The sequence below is a fragment of the Piliocolobus tephrosceles genome, chromosome 21, assembly GCF_002776525.5.
Source record: "Piliocolobus tephrosceles isolate RC106 chromosome 21, ASM277652v3, whole genome shotgun sequence".
Taxonomy (NCBI): domain Eukaryota; kingdom Metazoa; phylum Chordata; class Mammalia; order Primates; family Cercopithecidae; genus Piliocolobus; species Piliocolobus tephrosceles.
Window position 1 is genome coordinate 48372888 of NC_045454.1, and position 18427 is coordinate 48391314.

At 57.8% G+C, this 18427-nt stretch overlaps 2 protein-coding genes across 3 annotated transcripts in view; one reads left to right on the plus strand and one right to left on the minus strand.

Annotated features, from left to right (window-relative positions):
- The window catches only part of SH3GL1 (SH3 domain containing GRB2 like 1, endophilin A2), a 40591-nt gene extending 34841 nt beyond the window's left edge, over window positions 1-5750 (plus strand). For both annotated transcript variants that reach the window (XM_023185630.1, XM_023185631.2), the window contains exons 4-10: window positions 279-422; window positions 1886-2019; window positions 2221-2379; window positions 2596-2699; window positions 3343-3467; window positions 3701-3757; window positions 4288-5750. In XM_023185630.1, coding sequence (XP_023041398.1) covers window positions 279-422; window positions 1886-2019; window positions 2221-2379; window positions 2596-2699; window positions 3343-3467; window positions 3701-3757; window positions 4288-4484 — 920 coding nt within the window. In that variant the 3' untranslated portion in view covers window positions 4485-5750. The remainder of the gene's footprint in view (window positions 1-278; window positions 423-1885; window positions 2020-2220; window positions 2380-2595; window positions 2700-3342; window positions 3468-3700; window positions 3758-4287) is intronic.
- A 283-nt stretch (window positions 5751-6033) lies between these two features.
- The window catches only part of MPND (MPN domain containing), a 19664-nt gene continuing 7270 nt past the window's right edge, over window positions 6034-18427 (minus strand). The window contains exons 4-13 of the mRNA XM_023185629.2: window positions 13352-13484; window positions 12092-12176; window positions 11801-11897; window positions 11205-11277; window positions 11052-11128; window positions 8641-8809; window positions 8475-8545; window positions 7893-7982; window positions 6867-6959; window positions 6034-6203 (exon numbers count right to left, since the gene is read on the minus strand). Coding sequence (XP_023041397.1) covers window positions 6117-6203; window positions 6867-6959; window positions 7893-7982; window positions 8475-8545; window positions 8641-8809; window positions 11052-11128; window positions 11205-11277; window positions 11801-11897; window positions 12092-12176; window positions 13352-13484 — 975 coding nt within the window. The 3' untranslated portion in view covers window positions 6034-6116. The remainder of the gene's footprint in view (window positions 6204-6866; window positions 6960-7892; window positions 7983-8474; window positions 8546-8640; window positions 8810-11051; window positions 11129-11204; window positions 11278-11800; window positions 11898-12091; window positions 12177-13351; window positions 13485-18427) is intronic.

The window sequence follows — 18427 nt, forward strand, 5'->3', positions numbered from 1 at the left end:
ATGAGAGGTATAGCCACGTTCCAAGAGGAGCAGCCCGTGGAAGGAGGATGTGTTGTCCCCTGAGGAGCTTGGTCACCTCTCCACCCGCTGCCAGTTCCTTCGAGGCTAGTGGGGGAGCAGGGAAGGGACCCTCTGGGGATTCCACTGTGCTTTGTGTGGCTTGGACTGTCCACAGGCACGGGAGGCAAAGGTGGGGCAGGGGATGTGGGGGCTGCAGCCCACCAGGGCAGAGGAGCGTAGGCCTCGCAGCCCACCCCCACCTGGCCATCCTTTCCCAGCCTCGCGGGCTAAGCTGACCATGCTCAACACGGTGTCCAAGATCCGGGGCCAGGTGAAGAACCCCGGCTACCCACAGTCGGAGGGGCTCCTGGGCGAGTGCATGATCCGCCACGGGAAGGAGCTGGGTGGCGAGTCCAACTTTGGTGAGTGGTGCTCTCTGGAGGCCACGCCTCAACACAGGCAGGGCAGGTGCAGGTCCAGGTCCAGCCGATGGGGCCCCTTCCTATAGCTCCAGACCTTCCCCAGCTCAAGCCAGCTGGTTCCCCAGGGCCTGGAACCCCCCCCCCCCCCGCCCAGCATCTATCCTTCCACCATCTTCAGCCTCTTAAGGGCAAACCTAGGCCCTTTTAGGAGCGTGGGGAGGGGGCTGGTTTAACATCCAGTATTGATTGGGATTTTAGGATCCTTTGTTTTGTTCTGAGTTCCAGTTTCCAGGCCCTTGGCCTGGAGTGCGGGGGCTGTTATAAGTTGGGATGGGGCTGAGTGCAGTGACTCACGCCTGTAATCCCAACACTCTGGGAGGCCAAGGCAGGTGGATCACCTGAGGTTGGGAATTCGAGACCAGCCTGACCAGTATAGAGAAACCCCACCCTGTCTCTACTAAACAAAACATATATGTATATAAAAGATATAATTAGCCGGGTGTGGTAGCACATGCCTGTAACCCCAGCTACTCAGGAGGCTGAGGCGGGAGAATCACTTGAACCCAGGAGGTGGAAGTTGCAGTAGCCCATATTATGCCATTGCACCCCAGCCTGGGCGACAAGAGCTAAACTCCATCTAAAAGAAAAAAAAAAAAAAGGCTGGGCGTGGTGACTCACGCCTGTAATCCTAGAACTTTGGGAGGCCGAGGTGGGTGGATCACAAGGTCAGGAGTTGGAGACTAGCCTGGTCAATATGGTGAAACCTCGTCTCTACTAAAAATACAAAAATTACCTGGGTGTGATGGCGCGCACCTGTAATCCCACCTACTCAGGAGGCTGAGACAGGAGAATCACTTGAACCTGGGAGGCAGAGGTTTAAGTGAGCAGAGATCGCACCACTGCACCCCAGCCTGGGCCACAGTGAGTCTTCGTCTCAAAAAAAGAAGTTGGAGGCCGGGCGCGGTGGCTCAAGCCTGTAATCCCAGCACTTTGGGAGGCCGAGACGGGCGGATCACGAGGTCAGGAGATGGAGACCATCCTGGCTAACCCGGTGAAACCCCGTCTCTACTAAAAAATACAAAAAAACTAGCCGGGCGAGGTGGCGGGCGCCTGTAGTCCCAGCTACTCGGGAGGCTGAGGCAGGAGAATGGCGTAAACCCGGGAGGCGGAGCTTGCAGTGAGCTGAGATCCGGCCACTGCACTCCAGCCTGGGCGACAGAGCGAGACTCCATCTCAAAAAAAAAAAAAAAAAGTAGTAGTAGTTGGAAAGGATCCGGATGTGGTGGTGCACGCCTGTGGCCCCAGCTACTTGGGAGGCTGAGATGCCAGCATGGCTTGAGCCCAGTTCGAGGCTGCAGTGAGCTGGGACAGCGCCACTGTGTTCCAGCCTGCAAAACCCTGTGTCAACGACAAAGGCTGGGGAGCGTCTTGGCCCAGTGGTCTCAGGCCCGGCTTCTCCACAGGCGACGCACTGCTGGACGCCGGCGAATCCATGAGGCGCCTGGCGGAGGTGAAGGACTCCCTGGACATAGAGGTCAAGCAGAACTTCATTGACCCCCTCCAGAACCTGTGTGAGAAAGACCTGAAGGAGATCCAGGTGCTGCTTCTGCGCCAGCCTGGGGCCTAGCCCTCCCCCTGCTGGATGGGGCAGCCCCATTCCTGCCACCCTTGGCACTGCCCTCTGGGTCCCACTCAGGCAGGCGGGATCCCCAGTGGTTCAGGGACAGTGGGTCAGGGCCGTGCATGGGGCGGGTCTCCGGCCGCTGCTGGTCTGACCTGTGTCCCCCACTGTCTCCAGCACCACCTGAAGAAGCTGGAGGGCCGCCGCCTGGACTTTGACTACAAGAAGAAGCGGCAGGGCAAGATCCCTGATGAGGAGCTACGCCAGGCACTGGAGAAGTTCGAGGAGTCCAAGGAGGTGGCAGAAACCAGCATGCACAACCTCCTGGAGACCGACGTGAGTAGCTGGGGGTGCCACGTCCTGACAAGCTCCATGCCCTTGGGAGGCCGGAGGCGGCAGTGCCCTGGCCTCTGCAGTAGGGGAGGTTGAGGGTGCAGGCCCCAGTCCCCTGTCCCCTGTCGGCCCCCTTGCCTCCTGTGGCTTCACCTCGTGAGTCAGGGAAGGCACAGGACAGTGGTGCTCAGGAGCCCCTGAGCCCTGTTGTCCCCACAGATCGAGCAGGTGAGTCAGCTCTCGGCCCTGGTGGACGCACAGCTGGACTACCACCGTCAGGCCGTGCAGATCCTGGACGAGCTGGCCGAGAAGCTCAAGCGCAGGTGAGCCTGGGCTGCCATGGGCCTCTGCCAGCGCGCGTGGGCAGCACACCTCGCTCTGGTGTGAGCGCATGGCATGGCAGAGCAGCATCCTGGATTCTTCCTGGGGACCGAGTGGAATGGCCTGGGGGGCCACAAGGTTGGAGGAGGAGGAGCCGGGGCTGTGAGAACTCTGAGTCAACACCAAGCCCTGCCCCAGATGCAGGCCCTGGCGACTCCTAACCACGTGCCTGTTCCTTCCCTGGCTGCACTTTCTGCTGCCACAGGAACACCCAGGCTCCCTTCCCTGAACACAGAGGCCAGAGCTGCTTTGGGGGCCTAGGCGTGTGTCGGGCATCGGCTGTGGTAGGGAATGGGGGGGTGGAGATGGGGGGATGCGACTGGGGGCGTTGTAGGTAGAGGCCGTGGCAGGACCCATCTGCTTGGCAGTCTCTGAGATGCCTCCAAGGTGGGGGTCCAGGCTGGAGGCCCTCTGGGTAGACATCCCAGTCTAGCTGTGTCCCAGGGTCCATGTGTCACAACCCCACTGACAGCCTCTTCCTGCAGTCCCAGGCTAGGTTACTAGGCAGCAGCATAAATACAAGGGTGGGGCTGCCTCAGCCGTGACACTCACGGGCTCGGGCCACTCACACCTCTCCCTTCACAGGATGCGGGAAGCTTCCTCACGCCCCAGGCGGGAGTATAAGCCCAAGCCCCGGGAGCCCTTTGACCTCGGAGAGCCTGAGCAGTCCAACGGGGGCTTCCCCTGCACCACAGCCCCCAAGATCGCAGGTAACGGGACATGGAGCCATCTTCTGGAGGCACATGCCAGTGGATGGGAATGGCCGAGGGCTGGCCTCGTCCTGGGTCTCTGAGTGCCAGACCCCAGACCCCTGGGTGCAGCTCTCAGCCCTGCTCCATCTGGACCACCAAGGCAGATGGGAAGGGCTGGTCCCAGTCCTCTGCAGAAGGGGCCCTGCCCGATGGTCTTGAGCCCACAATCTCCTCGTTTTGCTTGTGTTTAGCTTCGTCGTCTTTCCGATCTTCCGACAAGCCCATCCGAACCCCTAGCCGGAGCATGCGTGAGTGTTCCCAGGCCCGCCTCGACCTCAGTGCTGCCTTCTCGGCCATTCGGGGAGGGTGTTTCTCCTCCTCGTCTGTCCATTTCAAGCAGGGAGGAGCCAGGCTTGGACAGCAGCGGGGGGCACAGGCACCACAGCTTGCGAGACGCCACCCCCCTGGGTCTCAGCATCGTGTGAATGAGGGATTGCCAAGGGTGCTAGCCCAGCTCTAGGCTGTGTGGTGGCTGCAAGGGCTGAGGGCATCTGGTCATTTCTTGTCACCACAGCAGCACTGGGTATCCCCAGCACCTCTCAGGAGTAGCTTTGGTGACCACTTACCAAGCTTCTCCCATCCTCCCTCCTGGGTGGCAGTAGAGGCCAGACCCCAGAAGAAATGTCAGGGGCAGGGGGTGGCCCAGGCAGGACGGAGGGAGGCCTCTGCCCACCCACAGGCTCCAGCTCACAGCAGCTCTGAGACCCCAGACTGGGCGGGGTGAGGTGTAGCAGCCCCAGCCCTAGGCACCATCCCCACAGCCTGCTTCCTCCCCCAGTGCCCCTGGACCAGCCAAGCTGCAAGGCGCTGTACGACTTCGAGCCGGAGAACGACGGGGAGCTGGGCTTCCGTGAGGGCGACGTCATCACACTGACCAACCAGATTGACGAGAACTGGTACGAGGGCATGCTGGACGGCCAGTCGGGCTTCTTCCCGCTCAGCTACGTGGAGGTGCTTGTGCCCCTGCCGCAGTGACTCGCCGGCGCCCCTGTCCCACCCCTCCGTCCACACTGGCCGGCACCCTTTGCTGGGTCTCCTGCATTCTATGGAGCCCCTGCTGCCAGGGCAGTGTCTGAGCCTGCTGGCGCCACTTGGGCCCCGGCCCTCGAGGTACTCCCTTAGCAGGGCCCCACACTTGGGTGAGGGGGCTTATCTGAGTGGGTGGGGATGCCTGTTTACACTAGCGCTGACCCCCAACGGTGACGGCTCCCTTCCCCACTCCATGGCGCCGGCCTCCTCCCCGCTCCCGAACTCCTCGCCCAGCTGGCCCAGGCGGGGCAACACTAAGGTGCTCTCAGAAACACTAATGTTCCTCCAGGGCAGCCCCACCTCCATCCTGACCCCACGGGGGCCCGGCCCACTGCCTACCCTCGAGTCCCACAGCCTTAACAGGATGGGATCGAGCATCCCCGTGGGGTGGCTCAGAGACAGGACCCTGGTTTTAAATCCCCTCCCAGCCTGGTGCTGGCGATGGGCCCTGGCCCTACCCCAGGGCCACTGCACTTCCGCCTCACACATGCACTCCTCCTCCCCAAGGCCAGGGCAGAGGGCCTCACCGCCTCCCCGGCCTGCTGTCAGCTTGCAGCCCAGGGACAGAGGCCAGGACAGAGAACATGGTCTCCTGTAGGGCACTGCCTCCCAAGCCCCACCCTTACAAAGCCAAGTACCTTTTCAGCTTTTTAACTGCCCCCAGCCAGGCCCATGGAGGCCTGTGTCACTGGCACAAGCTGCCATCACCAGCCACCCACACACCCCCCAGCACCTCGCACGGGACCACAGCCCCAGCCACAGCTGCGCTACCAAGGGCCAAGCACAAAGGCTCCAGTGAGCGAATGTTCCAGTCCCTGGTGGCCAGGCCTCCCCTTGCCAAGCCACTGCCACCCCACCCTGTGGGAAGTGGCCCCGGCCATCTCCTCTAGACCAACACAGGCTGCCCCAGGGTCCCCAGACCCCTGCCCAGATCAGCACGTCTGTAGCCCCAACATCTGCTTCCTGTTGCCCAATCCAAAATCGATGAAATGGGGGCTCCTCTGGGCCGGGCCACATTCACATTCCCCTCCCCCTGTGGCCCAGTGAAGCCTCTGGACCCCAGGCTCTGCCCTGCACCCCCCTCGTCAGAAGTACACGAGGGGCACAGACACCCGGCAGAGGTGAGCACACCGCCCTGGGCACGGTCCAGGGCAAACTGAAATGTACACCTGAATTTTGTAAACAGAAGTATTAAATGTCTCTTTCTACAGCCCCTTGCCTCATCTTGGTGCAGGGGTGGGCTTACCACCCACCGCCTTCCCGAGGGGCAGGCTCCCCACAGCCACACACACCCCAGGAGGTCCCCCGGCACCCCAGGTGCTCCCAAGCTCAAGGCAGGTGGGACAGGGCCTGAGGCTTTTGTGCCAGTTCCCAGGTGCAGGGGCTGAGGGGTGCCCTGGAGTTTAATGCCCTGCCCTGGAAGTGAGGAAGCAGGGGTGATGGTACCAGCCTGGGCACCCAGCCACCCTCACCCCAGCCTTGGGGAGACCCGCATGGCTGGCTGCTGCTTCCATTTCTTTATTACCTGAGCCCATCCGGACCCTCCAGACAACTGGAGCCCACCCTGCCCTGGGAGGCTCAGCTCCCCTGCTTAAGGATGCCGCACACCTGCTCCAGAACGTGGCACAGGCTCTGGTCCTTGGGCGTCCTGCTGGCCAAGGAGAGCTGAAACAAGGGGGCTGGGCCTCAGGCTGTGCCCGGGGGTCCTAGCCAGCCCTGTACCTCACAGTCTACTGTCCAAGTCTAGCATCCTGAGTGAGGCCCCTGAGACCAAGGCATAGGGCTGGGGTCCCGCAGCACAGCCTGCTGCTTACCCAGTGGGGCGGTAGGTAACCGGAAGGCCTGGCTCCCGGGGGCAGTGGTGCTGTGTGGAGGGGTGAAGCTTTCCTGCACGCTCCCGATCCTGCCCCCACCGCAGCCCCTCCCTGCCTGCGTCCCAGACACCCATGGGGATACCACAGCCTCCACAGCTAGCCGAGAGCTGAGCAGAATGAGCCCCTTTCTCTGCCAGGTGGAGGGAGACCAGGAACTACTACCCTGAGACACTCAGGGGTGGCCAGGACCCCAGGCCCTCTGCAGGGGAAACACTCCCAAACCCGCTGCTGGGACCTCATCCAGCACTGCAGGAGCTTAAAGCTCCACAATCCAATCAAATCTGGCCTGCACCCTGCTGGGGTGGCTGCGGGGTGACCAGGGTCAGGTGCGCTCTGCCAGCTGGGCTGTCCCGGGCCGCTGAGGCCCACAGGGCTCGTTGCTGCCACTGTTCAGGCTGCCCAGGGGGCCCCTCCTGGAGCTTTGTTAGGAGGTCTGCAGGGACTTGGGGCTCACCTTAAGCTTGTCGAGGTAGGTGTGCTCCTGGCTCCAGGGTTCCTGGAGCCTCACGAGGTCAGGGGCACCCTTGTAGAACTCCACCAGCAGCATCTACAGGACAGGGGAGCATGGACTCCCAGGCTCCCTCCCAGCCAGAGGTGCACCGGCCCCTCTCCTGGGGCTCCAGTCTCAGGCAGTCCCGAGACATGACCCCAGTCACTAACAAAGCAACCACAAAGAGATCGGGGAGGCAGCAGCGTTGCCTACGTGGCTGCCACGAGAGGTCCACCTGGACCTGCACTCACTGAGCCCAGCTCTCCAGAACCACGGGGGCCTGACATGGCCCCCTGGTTCGGCCTCATCCCCAGCAGCGACACCTGTGAGGTCACAGGTTTGATGAACTAGTTTGGGTTTTATTGGGTTTTTTCCTTGAGATGGGGTCTCACTCTGTGGCCCAGATGGGTGCAGTGGTGCGATCTTGGCTCACTGCAACCTCCACCTCCCGGGTTCAAGAGATTCTCCTGCCTCAGCTTCCCAAGTAGCTGGGACCGTAAGCACCCGCCACCACTCCTGGCTAGTTTTTCTATCTTGGTAGAGACAGGGTTTCGCCACGTTGGCTAGACTAGTCTCTAACTCCTGACCTCAGGCGATCCACCCGCCTCAGCCTCCCAAAGTGCTGGGATTACAGGCGTGAGCCACTATGTCTGGCTTAGTTTAGTGTTTTTAAATGCACGTTGAACACACAATTGTTAAGTGTTCATCCAGGTAACACCCAAAGTCCCTGGGGTTTCTCTACTGGACAGCCTGGCAGAAGAGGCCAGCGCCTTGGAGAATAGCAGGTGGGGAGGTGAGGGAGAGCAGAAGTTGGGGCCGTGGCAAGGGCCTGGGACTCTGTCCTGAGTGATGGAAGAAGCCCTGACCCAGGCCCCCAAGGCGCCACCAGCCATAGCTTCCCGAGTCCGCCGGTGGGAAGCAGACCAGCCCGTCTTGTGTGCCCAGCTGCGCACTGCCAGCCCCCACCTGCCCGCCCCGCAGCGAGCTCACCATCTCGTGAAGGATGTCATTGGTCAGGAAGCTGTCCTGGACGTAGGCCATCTCCACGTCCATGGGGATGCCATAGTCACTGGGCCTTTGCTGGCAGGGACACAGACCAGTCAGAGAAGCCTCACTAGCCCCCAGCCCATAGCAGCTGGGGACAACGGGTAGTGCCTGGGCTGGGAATGGGAGAGTGCACATCCCGGCCCAGCTCTGCACCGGGATCGGCACCTGGCGGTGGGACCAGGGAGGCAGGGTAGCATCCTCCCTCCGAGAGAGGCCCCGAAGAGAGCCAGGGCCCTGAAATGACTTCCCAGGGCTGACCTCTGACTTCGGGGCAGGCTTGGGGAGTGAAGCCAGGCTGGGTGAAGAAGGGAGCCCTCTTTGTGCCAAGCAGCCAGCTACCCACGGAGGCCCCCCGCCCAGGCCCTCACCAAAGCCTCGGCAGGGCAGCAGTCATGTCCCCATTTCACAGAGAAACTGGGGCCCCAACTGTCCAGTGGAGTCCGGAACCAGGAGCCCCTGCCTAGTTGTGACCCAAATGCCCCAGTGCCCTTGGGCCCCCCAGGCTCTGCCAGCAGCCCCACCTACCTCAGGAGGAGGCATCACCCAGAAAGGTGAGATCTTGGACTCGGGGCCTGGGTTGCCAGAGTAGTAAGGGGCTGGCGGAGGAGAGGGAGAGAGGGGCTGGGCCTGGGAGGCTCGGCTGGCCCAGCATCCCCCCTCCTTGCTCCCCCCACCGCCCCATCCGGCATACAGCAGAGCAGGGCGAGGCAGGGCTGGAAGCCGTTGCTGGAGCCCTGCAGCCGCAGCTGGTAGTCCATCTGCGCATCGATGTCTTGCAGAGACGGCAGCGCCGGGCTGTGCGGATGGCTGTGGTACCAGCCCACCAGGGACAGGCCCCGCAGGAACAGGCTCTGGTAGATCTGGGGACAGAGGCGCAGCTCAGGGGGCACAGGGGCCTGAACGGCTCTAGTGAGCTCGTGCGGCCGGCCAGCCCTGAATAAACTGCTGTGTATCAGGCCTGGGGACACAGTGATGACCAAGACAGGCCCTGCCCCCACCACCACTGAGTCCAGTGGGAGCCGGAGAGACAGCCAACAAGTACATCTATTAATATAAAAGACGCACCCTGCCACAAAGCCAGGACACGAAAGTCATTTTGTTAACTGCTGTAGCCCAGCTTACGGAATAATGGTCACCACACAGCACTCAACAAATAGTTAAAAATAGGCTGGGCATGGTGGCTCATGCCTGTAACCCCAGCGCTTTGGGAGGCTGAGGCAGGCAGATCACTTGAGGTCAGGAGTTTGAGACCAGCCTGGCCAACATGGAGAAACCCCTTCTCTACTAAAAATACAAAAATTAGGCAGGTGTGGTGGCACGTGTCTGTACTCCCAGCTACTGTGGAGGCTGAGGCAGAAGGATCTCGAACCTGGGCAGTTGGCGCTGCAGTGAGCTGTGATTACGCCACTGAAGTCCAGCCTGGGCAACAGAGCAAGATTGTGCCTCAAAAAAAGGAAAAAAAGGCCGGGCATGGTGGCTCACGCCTGTAATCCCAGCACTTTGGGAGGCCGAGACGGGCAGATCACGAGGTCAGGAGATTGAGACCATCCTGGCTAACACGGTGAAACCCTGTCTCTACTAAAAAATACAAAAAACTAGCCGGGCGAGGTGGCGGGCGCCTGTAGTCCCAGCTACTCGGGAGGCTGAGGCAGGAGAATGGCGTAAACCCGGGAGGCGGAGCTTGCAGTGAGCCGCCGCCACTGCACTCCAGCCTGGGTGACAGAGCGAGACTCCGTCTCAAAAAAAAAAAAAAAAAAAGGAAAAAAAAAAGAATAGCAGCTGGCACTTAAAGTAGCCTTGAATAGATGAGGCCTGGCACTGAGCATTCAATATTGGCAGCCCTTCACTTTTTATTTTTTTAGATATAGGGACTTGCTCTGTCACCCAGCTGGAATGCAGTGGCACCATCTCGGCCCACTGCAGCCTCAACCTCCCGGATTCAATCCATACTCCTGCCTCAGCCTCTCAAATAGATGGTGCATACCACCATGCCTGGCTAATTTTTTTTTATCTTTTGTAGAGATGGGGTCTTGTTGTGGCCCCAGGCTGGTGTTGAACTCCTGGGCTCCAGCAAACCTCCTGCCTCAGCCTCCCTAAGTGATGAGATGCCAGGTGTGAACCCCTGCGCCTGGATCCGATGACCTTTCATCGAAGCCACTCATTTTACAGATACGGAAACCAAGGCTCTGAGAGGGGAGGGGGCTGGTGAGGTCTCAGCACCAGGGCTAGGAGATCGAAAAGCAGTGCTCTTAGGCTGGGCGTGGTAGCTCATGCCTGTAATCCCAGCACTTTGGGAGGCTGATGCGGGTGGATCACCAAAGGTCAGGAGTTCGAGACCAGCCTGGCTAACATGGTGAAACCCTGTCTTAACTAAAAATACAAAAATTAGCTGGTCATGGTGGTGCACACCTGTAATCCTAGGTATTCAGGAGGCTGAAGCAGGAGAATCACTTGAATCCAGAAGGTGGAGGTTGCAGTGAGCCAAGATCACACCCTGCACTCCATCCTGGGTGACAGAGCGAGACTGTCTCGAGGAAAAAAAAAAAAAGGCCGCGCGCAGTGGTTCACACCTTTAATCCCAACATTTTGGGCGGCCAAGGTGGACAGATCACAAGGTCAAGAGATTGAGACCATCCTGGCCGGGAGCAGTGGCTTACACCTGTAATCCCAACACTTTGGGAGGCCAAGGTGGGTAGATCATAACGTAAAGAGATAGAGACCATCCTGACCAACATGGTGAAACCCTGTCTCTACTAAAAATACAAAAAATTAGCCAAGTGTGGTGCCGCGCACCTGTAGTCCCAGCTACTTGGGAGGCTGAGGCAGGAGAATTGCCTGAGCCCAGGAGGCGCAGGTGGCAGTGACCCGAGATCGCGCCACTGCACTCCAGCCTCCGCAACAGAGCAAGACTCCGTCTCAAACAACAAAACAACAACAAAAAAGCAGTGTTCACCCTTCACCGTGGGGTCCCAGGCTCAGGGGCAGGCATACTCACCTGCACACTTGCTGGGTGTTGACACTGCCAGCCACTGGGCAGTTGCCAGGACAGCTATGTCCCTTCCCAACCCTCCCCAGAATGCCACCTCCCAGGCAGCCCCTCACCTCCTCTTCGATGGCAGCTGCAGTCTCTGCATCCCCGAGCCGGCTCCGACAAGGGAAGGCTCTGAGCACCGTCAGCACTGTGGGGAGGAGCAGCTGTGACCCCGTGACCCCGGTCCTCCAACGCCCCCTGCCCACCTGGCCCTGGTTACCCACTCTGGCTGTTGATGTCCCAGCGGCCCCCCAGGTAACCCACGACCTCGCTCCGCGTCAGGTGGCTGTGGAAATCCTGGGGAAGGGAGGGACGGCAGAAGACTGGCTCAGCCTGTGCCCTCATTCTCTTTTTTTGAGGCTTGAGTTTTGCTCTGTCATCTAGGTTGGAGGACAGTGGCACGATCTCAGCTCACCGCAAACTCCACCTCCCCAGTTCAAGCGATTCTCCTGTCTCAGCCTCCCAGGTAGCTGGGATTACAGGCGTGCACCACCACGCCCAGCCAAGTTTTGTATGTTTAGTAGAGATGGGGTTTCAGTGTTACTCAGGCTGGTCTTGAACTCCTGAGTTCAGGTGACCCACTGCCTCAGCTTCCCAAAGCGCTAGGATTATAGGTGTGAGCCACCGTGCCTGGCCGTGCACCCTCCTTCATACATTTATTGAGCACCCACAGTGTACCAGTAGCAAACAAAGCAGGCAAGGTCCCAGCTCTCATGGAGCTGATACACAGGGGAGTCCCACCCACTGCCCACCGACTGGGCTCCCCAGGCCCCTCCCCAGGCCTGGGAACCCCTTGCCCCTGGACAAGTGGGCCACACACCAGCAGGAACAGCACGTTGCTGGAAACAGCCACGTTGAACGGCTGGAACTTGTTGATGGCTGCAAAGGATGTTACTTCCACCAGGGTGTGGGGGTTCCTGTAGGGGCCAGGAGGGACGCACAGTCTCAGGAACCCCCAGGCTCTTCCCTCACCCCCACGCTGACTCCCCCCACCCCACAACTCTGAGGATCTGAGGCTCTGTCCCACCCCCCACCGCTGCCCTTGCTACCCTCAGACCAGCAAGAGATCCAGGTGAGCTGGGGCACGGGCAGAGCTTGGGGTGAGTCTGACCTGGCCGAGTCACGGCTGCCCAGCATGCAGTAGCGGACCGGGACCCGGATCTTGCTGTCCACCCGCTTCCCTGGGGTTGTGGCCTCTGGGAGGAGAAAAAGGCAGGGTCAGTCCCTCCCCAGCCCAAGTTGGAACAAACTAGGTGGCCACTGGGTGTGGTGGTGCATGCCTATAATCCCGGTGCTGAAGTGGGAGGATCGCTCAACCATGGGAGGTCGAGGCTGCAGTGAGCTGTGATCATACCACTGAACTCCAGCCTGGGTGACAGAGGGAGACTCTTGTCTACAAAAAAGAAATTGTTTTTCACTTGGAAGCTGAGGTGGGAGGATTGCTCAAGTCCAGGAGTTCAAGACCAGCCTGGACAAGATGATGAGCTCTCTGAAAAAAAAAAAAAAAAAAAATACCGGCCGGGCGCGGTGGCTCACACCTGTAATCCCAGCACTTTAGGAGGCCAAGGAGGGCAGATCACGAGGTCAGGAGATGGAGACCATCCTGGTTAACATGGTGAAACCCCATCTATACTAAAAATACAAAAAACTAGCCGGGCATGGTTGCGGGCACCTGTAGTCCCAGCTACTCGGGAGGCTGAGGCAGGAGAATGGCGTGAACCCGAGAGGCTGAGCTTGCAGTGAGCCAAAATTGTGCCACTGCACTCCAGCCTGGGTGACAGAGTGAGACTCCATCTCAAAAAAAAAATGGCCGGGCGCGGTGGCTCAAGCCTGTAATCCTGGCACTTTGGGAGGCCGAGATGGGCGGATCACGAAGTCAGGAGATGGAGACCATCCTGGCTAACATGGTGAAACCCCATCTCTACTAAAAATACAAAAAAACTAGCCGGGCGAGGTGGCGGGCGCCTGTAGTCCCAGCTACTCCGGAGGCTGAGGCAGGAGAATGGCGTAAATCCGGGAGGCGGCGCTTGCAGCGAGCTGAGATCTGGCCACTGCACTCTCAGCCTGGACAACAGAGCGAGACTCTGTCTCAAAAAAAAAAAGAAAATAAAAAATAATAAATAAATAAATAAAATAAAATAAAATAAAATCCAGCACTTGAGCTTGACAAGTCAGGCAGCCAGTGAAATTGGGCAGTGGGACTGTCTCCAGCCCAGGCCTCGCGGGGCTCCAGACTCAGGGCCCAGCTGCCTCTCCATGTCTCCATCTTGGGGGTCCTAGGGAAAAATCAAGGCCCGACCTCTCCCCAGCCTCCTGCCCAATCCCAGCTGTACCCGCCCCTGAGCCTGCTTCCCCTACCCACACCTCTCACCCGGGTGGGCAGGCTCTGAAGGGTTCTTCCCCGGTGGTCTCCGACTCTTGTCCTCTGCTGAGACCCCCGCCAGAACGTCCTCCTCCTCCTCTTCCATCAGCAACTCCTCCTCCTCCGCTTCACTGGCCGGGCTCTGGAGGGGTTAGGGGTCGGGGACAGTGGTGGAACCGTCGGCTGGGTGCCCCCCACTCTCCCTACTAAGTCCCACCCCAGCCCTTCGGCCTAAGCTGTAGGTGCCATTGCCCCAGCTGACCACTAGAGGGAGGGAGGGAGCAGAGAAGGTCTTAAGCTAAGACCTCACATTTTATTATTTATTTGTAATTTATTTATTTATTTTTGAGACGGAGTCTCGCTCTGTCGCCCAGGCTGGAGTACAGTGGTGTGATCTCGGCTCACTGCAAGCTCCGCCTCCCGGGTTCACACCATTCTCCTGCCTCAGCCTCCGGAGTAGCTGGGATTACAGGCGTGCGCCATCATGCCCAGCTAATTTTGTATTCTTAGTAGAGACAGGATTTCTCCATGTTAGTCAGACTGGTCTCGAACTCCCGACCTCAGGTGATCCGTCCACCTCGGCCTCCCAAAGGGCTGGGACTACAGGCATAAGCCACCACACCCGGCTGACCTCGCATTTTATAATACAAGCCCTGCAACCTAGGGTGAGCACCGTAGTTAGGCCTAGTATTCCATTATTGGAACGCCAAGCATATGGGAGCTATTTACTTCCAACTGCTCAAAGTCTTCGCCAAGGTCTGATTGCAAAAATTCAAAGAATTGCAACCTCAGGCATAAATGGGTTTAAACTCTCTGAACTCTTTCTTTTTTTTTTTTTTTTTTTTGACAGGGTCTTACTCTGTCACCCAGCCTGGAGTGCAGTGGCATGATCTTGGCTCACTGCAACCTCTGCCTCCCGGGCTCAAGCCATTCTCCTGCCTCAGCCTCTTGAGTAGCTGGGAGTACAGTTGTCTGGCACCACGCCTGGCTAATTTTGGTCTTTTTAGTAGAGATGAGGTTTTGCCATGTTGGCCAGGGTGGTCTCAAACTCCTGACCTCAAGTGACCCACCAGCCTCGGCCTCCCAAAGTGCTGGCATTACAGGTGTGAGCCCGGCCGCCAACTCTGTTCTTATCTGTAAAAGGGCACAATGACCTCTGACCCCCTGAATGACCCCATGGGGTCATTTCATCAGGGTGAAGTGAAATCATGTGCACAAATCATTTAGCATACACCCAGACGCTCTGTTCATTGAGCGAGCTAGCACCATACATAGATGATTTTAATGTCTTTCAGTAATCTTTCCTCCCAGCTGGGCACGGTGGTTCACATCTGTAATCCCAGCACTTTGGGAGGCTGAGGTGGGTGGATCACTTGAGGTCAGAAGTTTGAGACCAGCCTGGCCAACATGGTGAAACCCCATCTCTACTAAAAATACAAAAATTAGCCAAGCATGGTGGTGCACACCTGCACTCCCAGCTACTCAGGAGGCTGAGGCAGGAGGATCACTTGAACCCGGGAGGCGGAGGTTGCAGTGAGCTCAGATCACACCACTGCACTCCAGCCTGGGTGACGGAGCGAGACTCTTGTCTAAAAAAGTAAAAATTAAAACTAACCTCTCCGCCAGTTCTGTCCTAAACCGCCCTTGTGGAGGTGACCTCTCTGGGTCACATCTCAGTTCCTGTCCTCGTCACCTTCTCGGGAGCATCTGACCCAGCGCATCCTCCTACCTACAGGGACATGGTCCTCACATGACCCCCGGATCCCATGCTCGCCTGGCTCCCTCTCACCTCCCCTCTCCCTGTTGCTGGCCCCAGGCTGGGTTTTCAGGCCTCCTCCCTCCACACCCCTCCCAGGTGGCCTCGTCCCCTCTCAGGGCTCCAAATCCTGTCTACACCCAACATTGCCCACGGTCCTGTCTCCAGCTCAGCCCTTGCCCGGCTCCAGACTCAGGGCCCAGCTGCCTCTCCATGTCTCCATGTGGGGCCTCACAGGGTCACACTCAACACAGCCATGCTGGGCCCAATGAACACCCAAATCTGCCCTTCCCACATCCCCCAGTTTTGGCAGCTCCATCCACCCACTTGCTCAGGACTCCAGTATCTGATCTATCAGCAAACCTGGCGGATACACTTCCAAAAATACCTGGAACCTGCCCACTTTTTCCCTGCTTCGTGGCCGGCCTGGGCCACTCCATCATCCCTCACCTGGACCAGCTCCCTCAGCTCTGCCCTAGTCCCTGGATTCCCACCCTCACCCCCGACAGTCTAGTCCCCGCAGCAGCCACCAGAGAACACCTATGAGCACCTCAGTCAGATCCTGTCCTTCCTCTGCCTGCAACATTCCACGGCTCCCACCTTCCTCCAGGTCAGAGCCCAAGTTCTCCCCATGACCCACAGGGCCCTGCATGACCAGCCCTGTCCCCTTCCCATCCTCCCCACCTCCTTCTCTCCTGCTTACTCACTCGGCTCCAGCCACACAGGGTCATCGCTGTTCCTCCAACACACCAGACAGAGTCGTGCCCCAGGGCCTTTGCAGGGGTGTTTCCCAGAAGTCTTCATAGCTCCCTCCCTCCCTCTCCACCTTCGTTTCTCTGTTCAAATGTCACCTTCTCAGTGAAGCCTGCCCCTGACTACCTTCTTCCCCCACAACTCCCACCCAAAGACACGGGCTTTTCACTTCTTTGCCCTCTGCTTTATATACAGTGCCTAAAACAGGGCTTGCGCACAGCTGGCACTTACTGAATACATAAAGAATAGTTTCCTGTGTCAACTGAGCTAGGCAACAGTGCCTGGTAATTTACTGGAACACTGATCTAGGCATTACTGCGATGGCATCTGTTACACGTGATTCACTTCTACAGTAAGGTGACTTTCAGAAAGCACTTTGCTCTTGACCAGGCTCCACTGCTCACACCTGTTATCCCAGCACTTTGGGAGACAGAGGCGGGCGGATCACCTGAGGTCAGGAGTTTGAGATCAGCCTGGCCAACATGGTGAAACCCCGTCTCTACTAAAAATACAAAAATTAGCTAGGTGTGGTAGTGGGCATCTGTAATCCCAGCTACTCAGGAGGCTGACAGGAAATCGCTTGAACCCAGGAGGTGGAGGCTGCAGTGAGCCGAGATCACACCACTGCATTCCAGCCAGGACAACAGAGTGAGACTGTGTCAAAAAAAAAAAAAATTTACGAAAACAGACCCAGCCGGTCTTGGTGGCTCACACCTGTAATCCCAGCACTGTGGGAGGCAGAGGTGAGTGGATCACCTGAGGTCAGGAGTTCAAGACCAGCCTGACCAACATGGAGAAATCCCGTCTCTACTAAAAATACAAAATTAGCCGGGCGTGGTGGTGGGAGCCTGTAATCCCAGCTACTCGGGAAGCTGAGGCAGGAGAATCGCCTAAACCCAAGAGGCAGAGGTTGCGATGAGCCAAGATCGCGCCATTGCACTCCAGCCTGGGCAACAAGAGCGAAACTCCATCTCAAAAAGAATAAAATAAAATAAAATAAAATAAAAAACAGAGCCAGTCACTGAGCCACTGAGGACTTTGCAGTCTCACCTTGAGCACCCTCACTTCCCATTGCTCCATCCATACCACCCACCTTTTCCCACCACCAATGCCTTCCACAGGCCGTTCCCACCAAGGAAAAGGAATTGTGGCTGGTTGTGGTGGCTCATGCCTGTAATCCTTGCACTTTGGGAAACCAAAGCAAGTGGATCACTTGAGGTCAGGAGTTCAAGACCAGCCTGACCAACATGGTGAAACCCCATCTCTACTAAAAATATAAAAATTAGCTGGGTGTGGGGTCGCACGCTTGTAGTCCCAGCTACTGGGGAGGCTGAGGCAGAATTGTGTGAACCCGTGAATGGGAGGTTGCAGTGAGCCAAGACCAGGGCACTGCACTCCAGCCTGGATGACAGAGCGAGACTCCATCTCAAAAACAGAATTGTATCTTTCGTCCACTATCCAGAATCTCCACTCTTTCGACCCCTTTGCTGATGCAAGTAACAGTGATGACCTGCTTCCTGCTGGCACTGAGGATTGTATCCATATAAGAATTCAACAGAGTCCAGGCGCGGTGGTTCACGCCTGTAATCCCAGCACTTTGGGAGGCTGAGGCAGGTGGATCACGAGGTCAGGAGTTCAAGACCAGCCTGGCCAACATGGTGAAACCCCATCTCTACAAAAAATAAAAAAATTAGCCAGGCCTGGTGGCGGGCACCTATAATTCCAGCCACTTGGGAGGCTGAGGTGGGAGAATGGCATGAACCCAGGAGGCAGAGGTTGCAGTGAGCCAAGATCACGACGCTGCACTCCAGCCTGGGCAACACAGCGAGACTCCATCTCAAAAAAAAAAAAAAAGAGAATTCAACAGAGAAATGGAAGGAAATCCCTTACTACTGTCAGTAGTAAGAGATCAGTGACGATTATGATAAAAATAAACTAGTGAAGGTGTTTAAGAAGAAATTTAGGCCGGGCGCAGTGTCTCATGCCTATAATCTCAGCACTCTGGGAGGCTGAGGGGGGCGGATCACAAGGTCAGGAGTTTGGGAACAGCCGGACCAACATGGTGAAACCCCACCTCTACTAAAAATACAAAAAGTAGCCAGGTGTGGTGGTGCGTGCCTGTAATCCCAGCTACTCAAGAGGCTCAGGCAGGAGAATCACTTGAACCTGGGAGGCAGAGGTTACAGTGAGCCAAGACTGCGCCATTGCACTCCAGCCTGGGCAATAGAGGGAGACTCCATCTCAAAAAAAAAAAAAAACGAAGTTTGCAATTTGCCTGCCTGCAATGATGCTGTAATTGAGCATCCAGAATATGGATAAGTCAGCTGGGCGTGGTGGCTCATGCCTATAATCCCTGCATTTTGGGAGACCGAAGTGGGCGGATCACCTGATGTCAGGAGTTCGACACCAGCCTGGCCAACATGGTGAAACCCCATCTCTACTAAAAATATAAAAATTTGGCCGGGCGCGGTGGCTCAAGCCTGTAATCCCAGCACTTTGGGAGGCCGAGACGGGCGGATCACGAGGTCAGGAGATCGAGACCATCCTGGCTAACACGGTGAAACCCCGTCTCTACT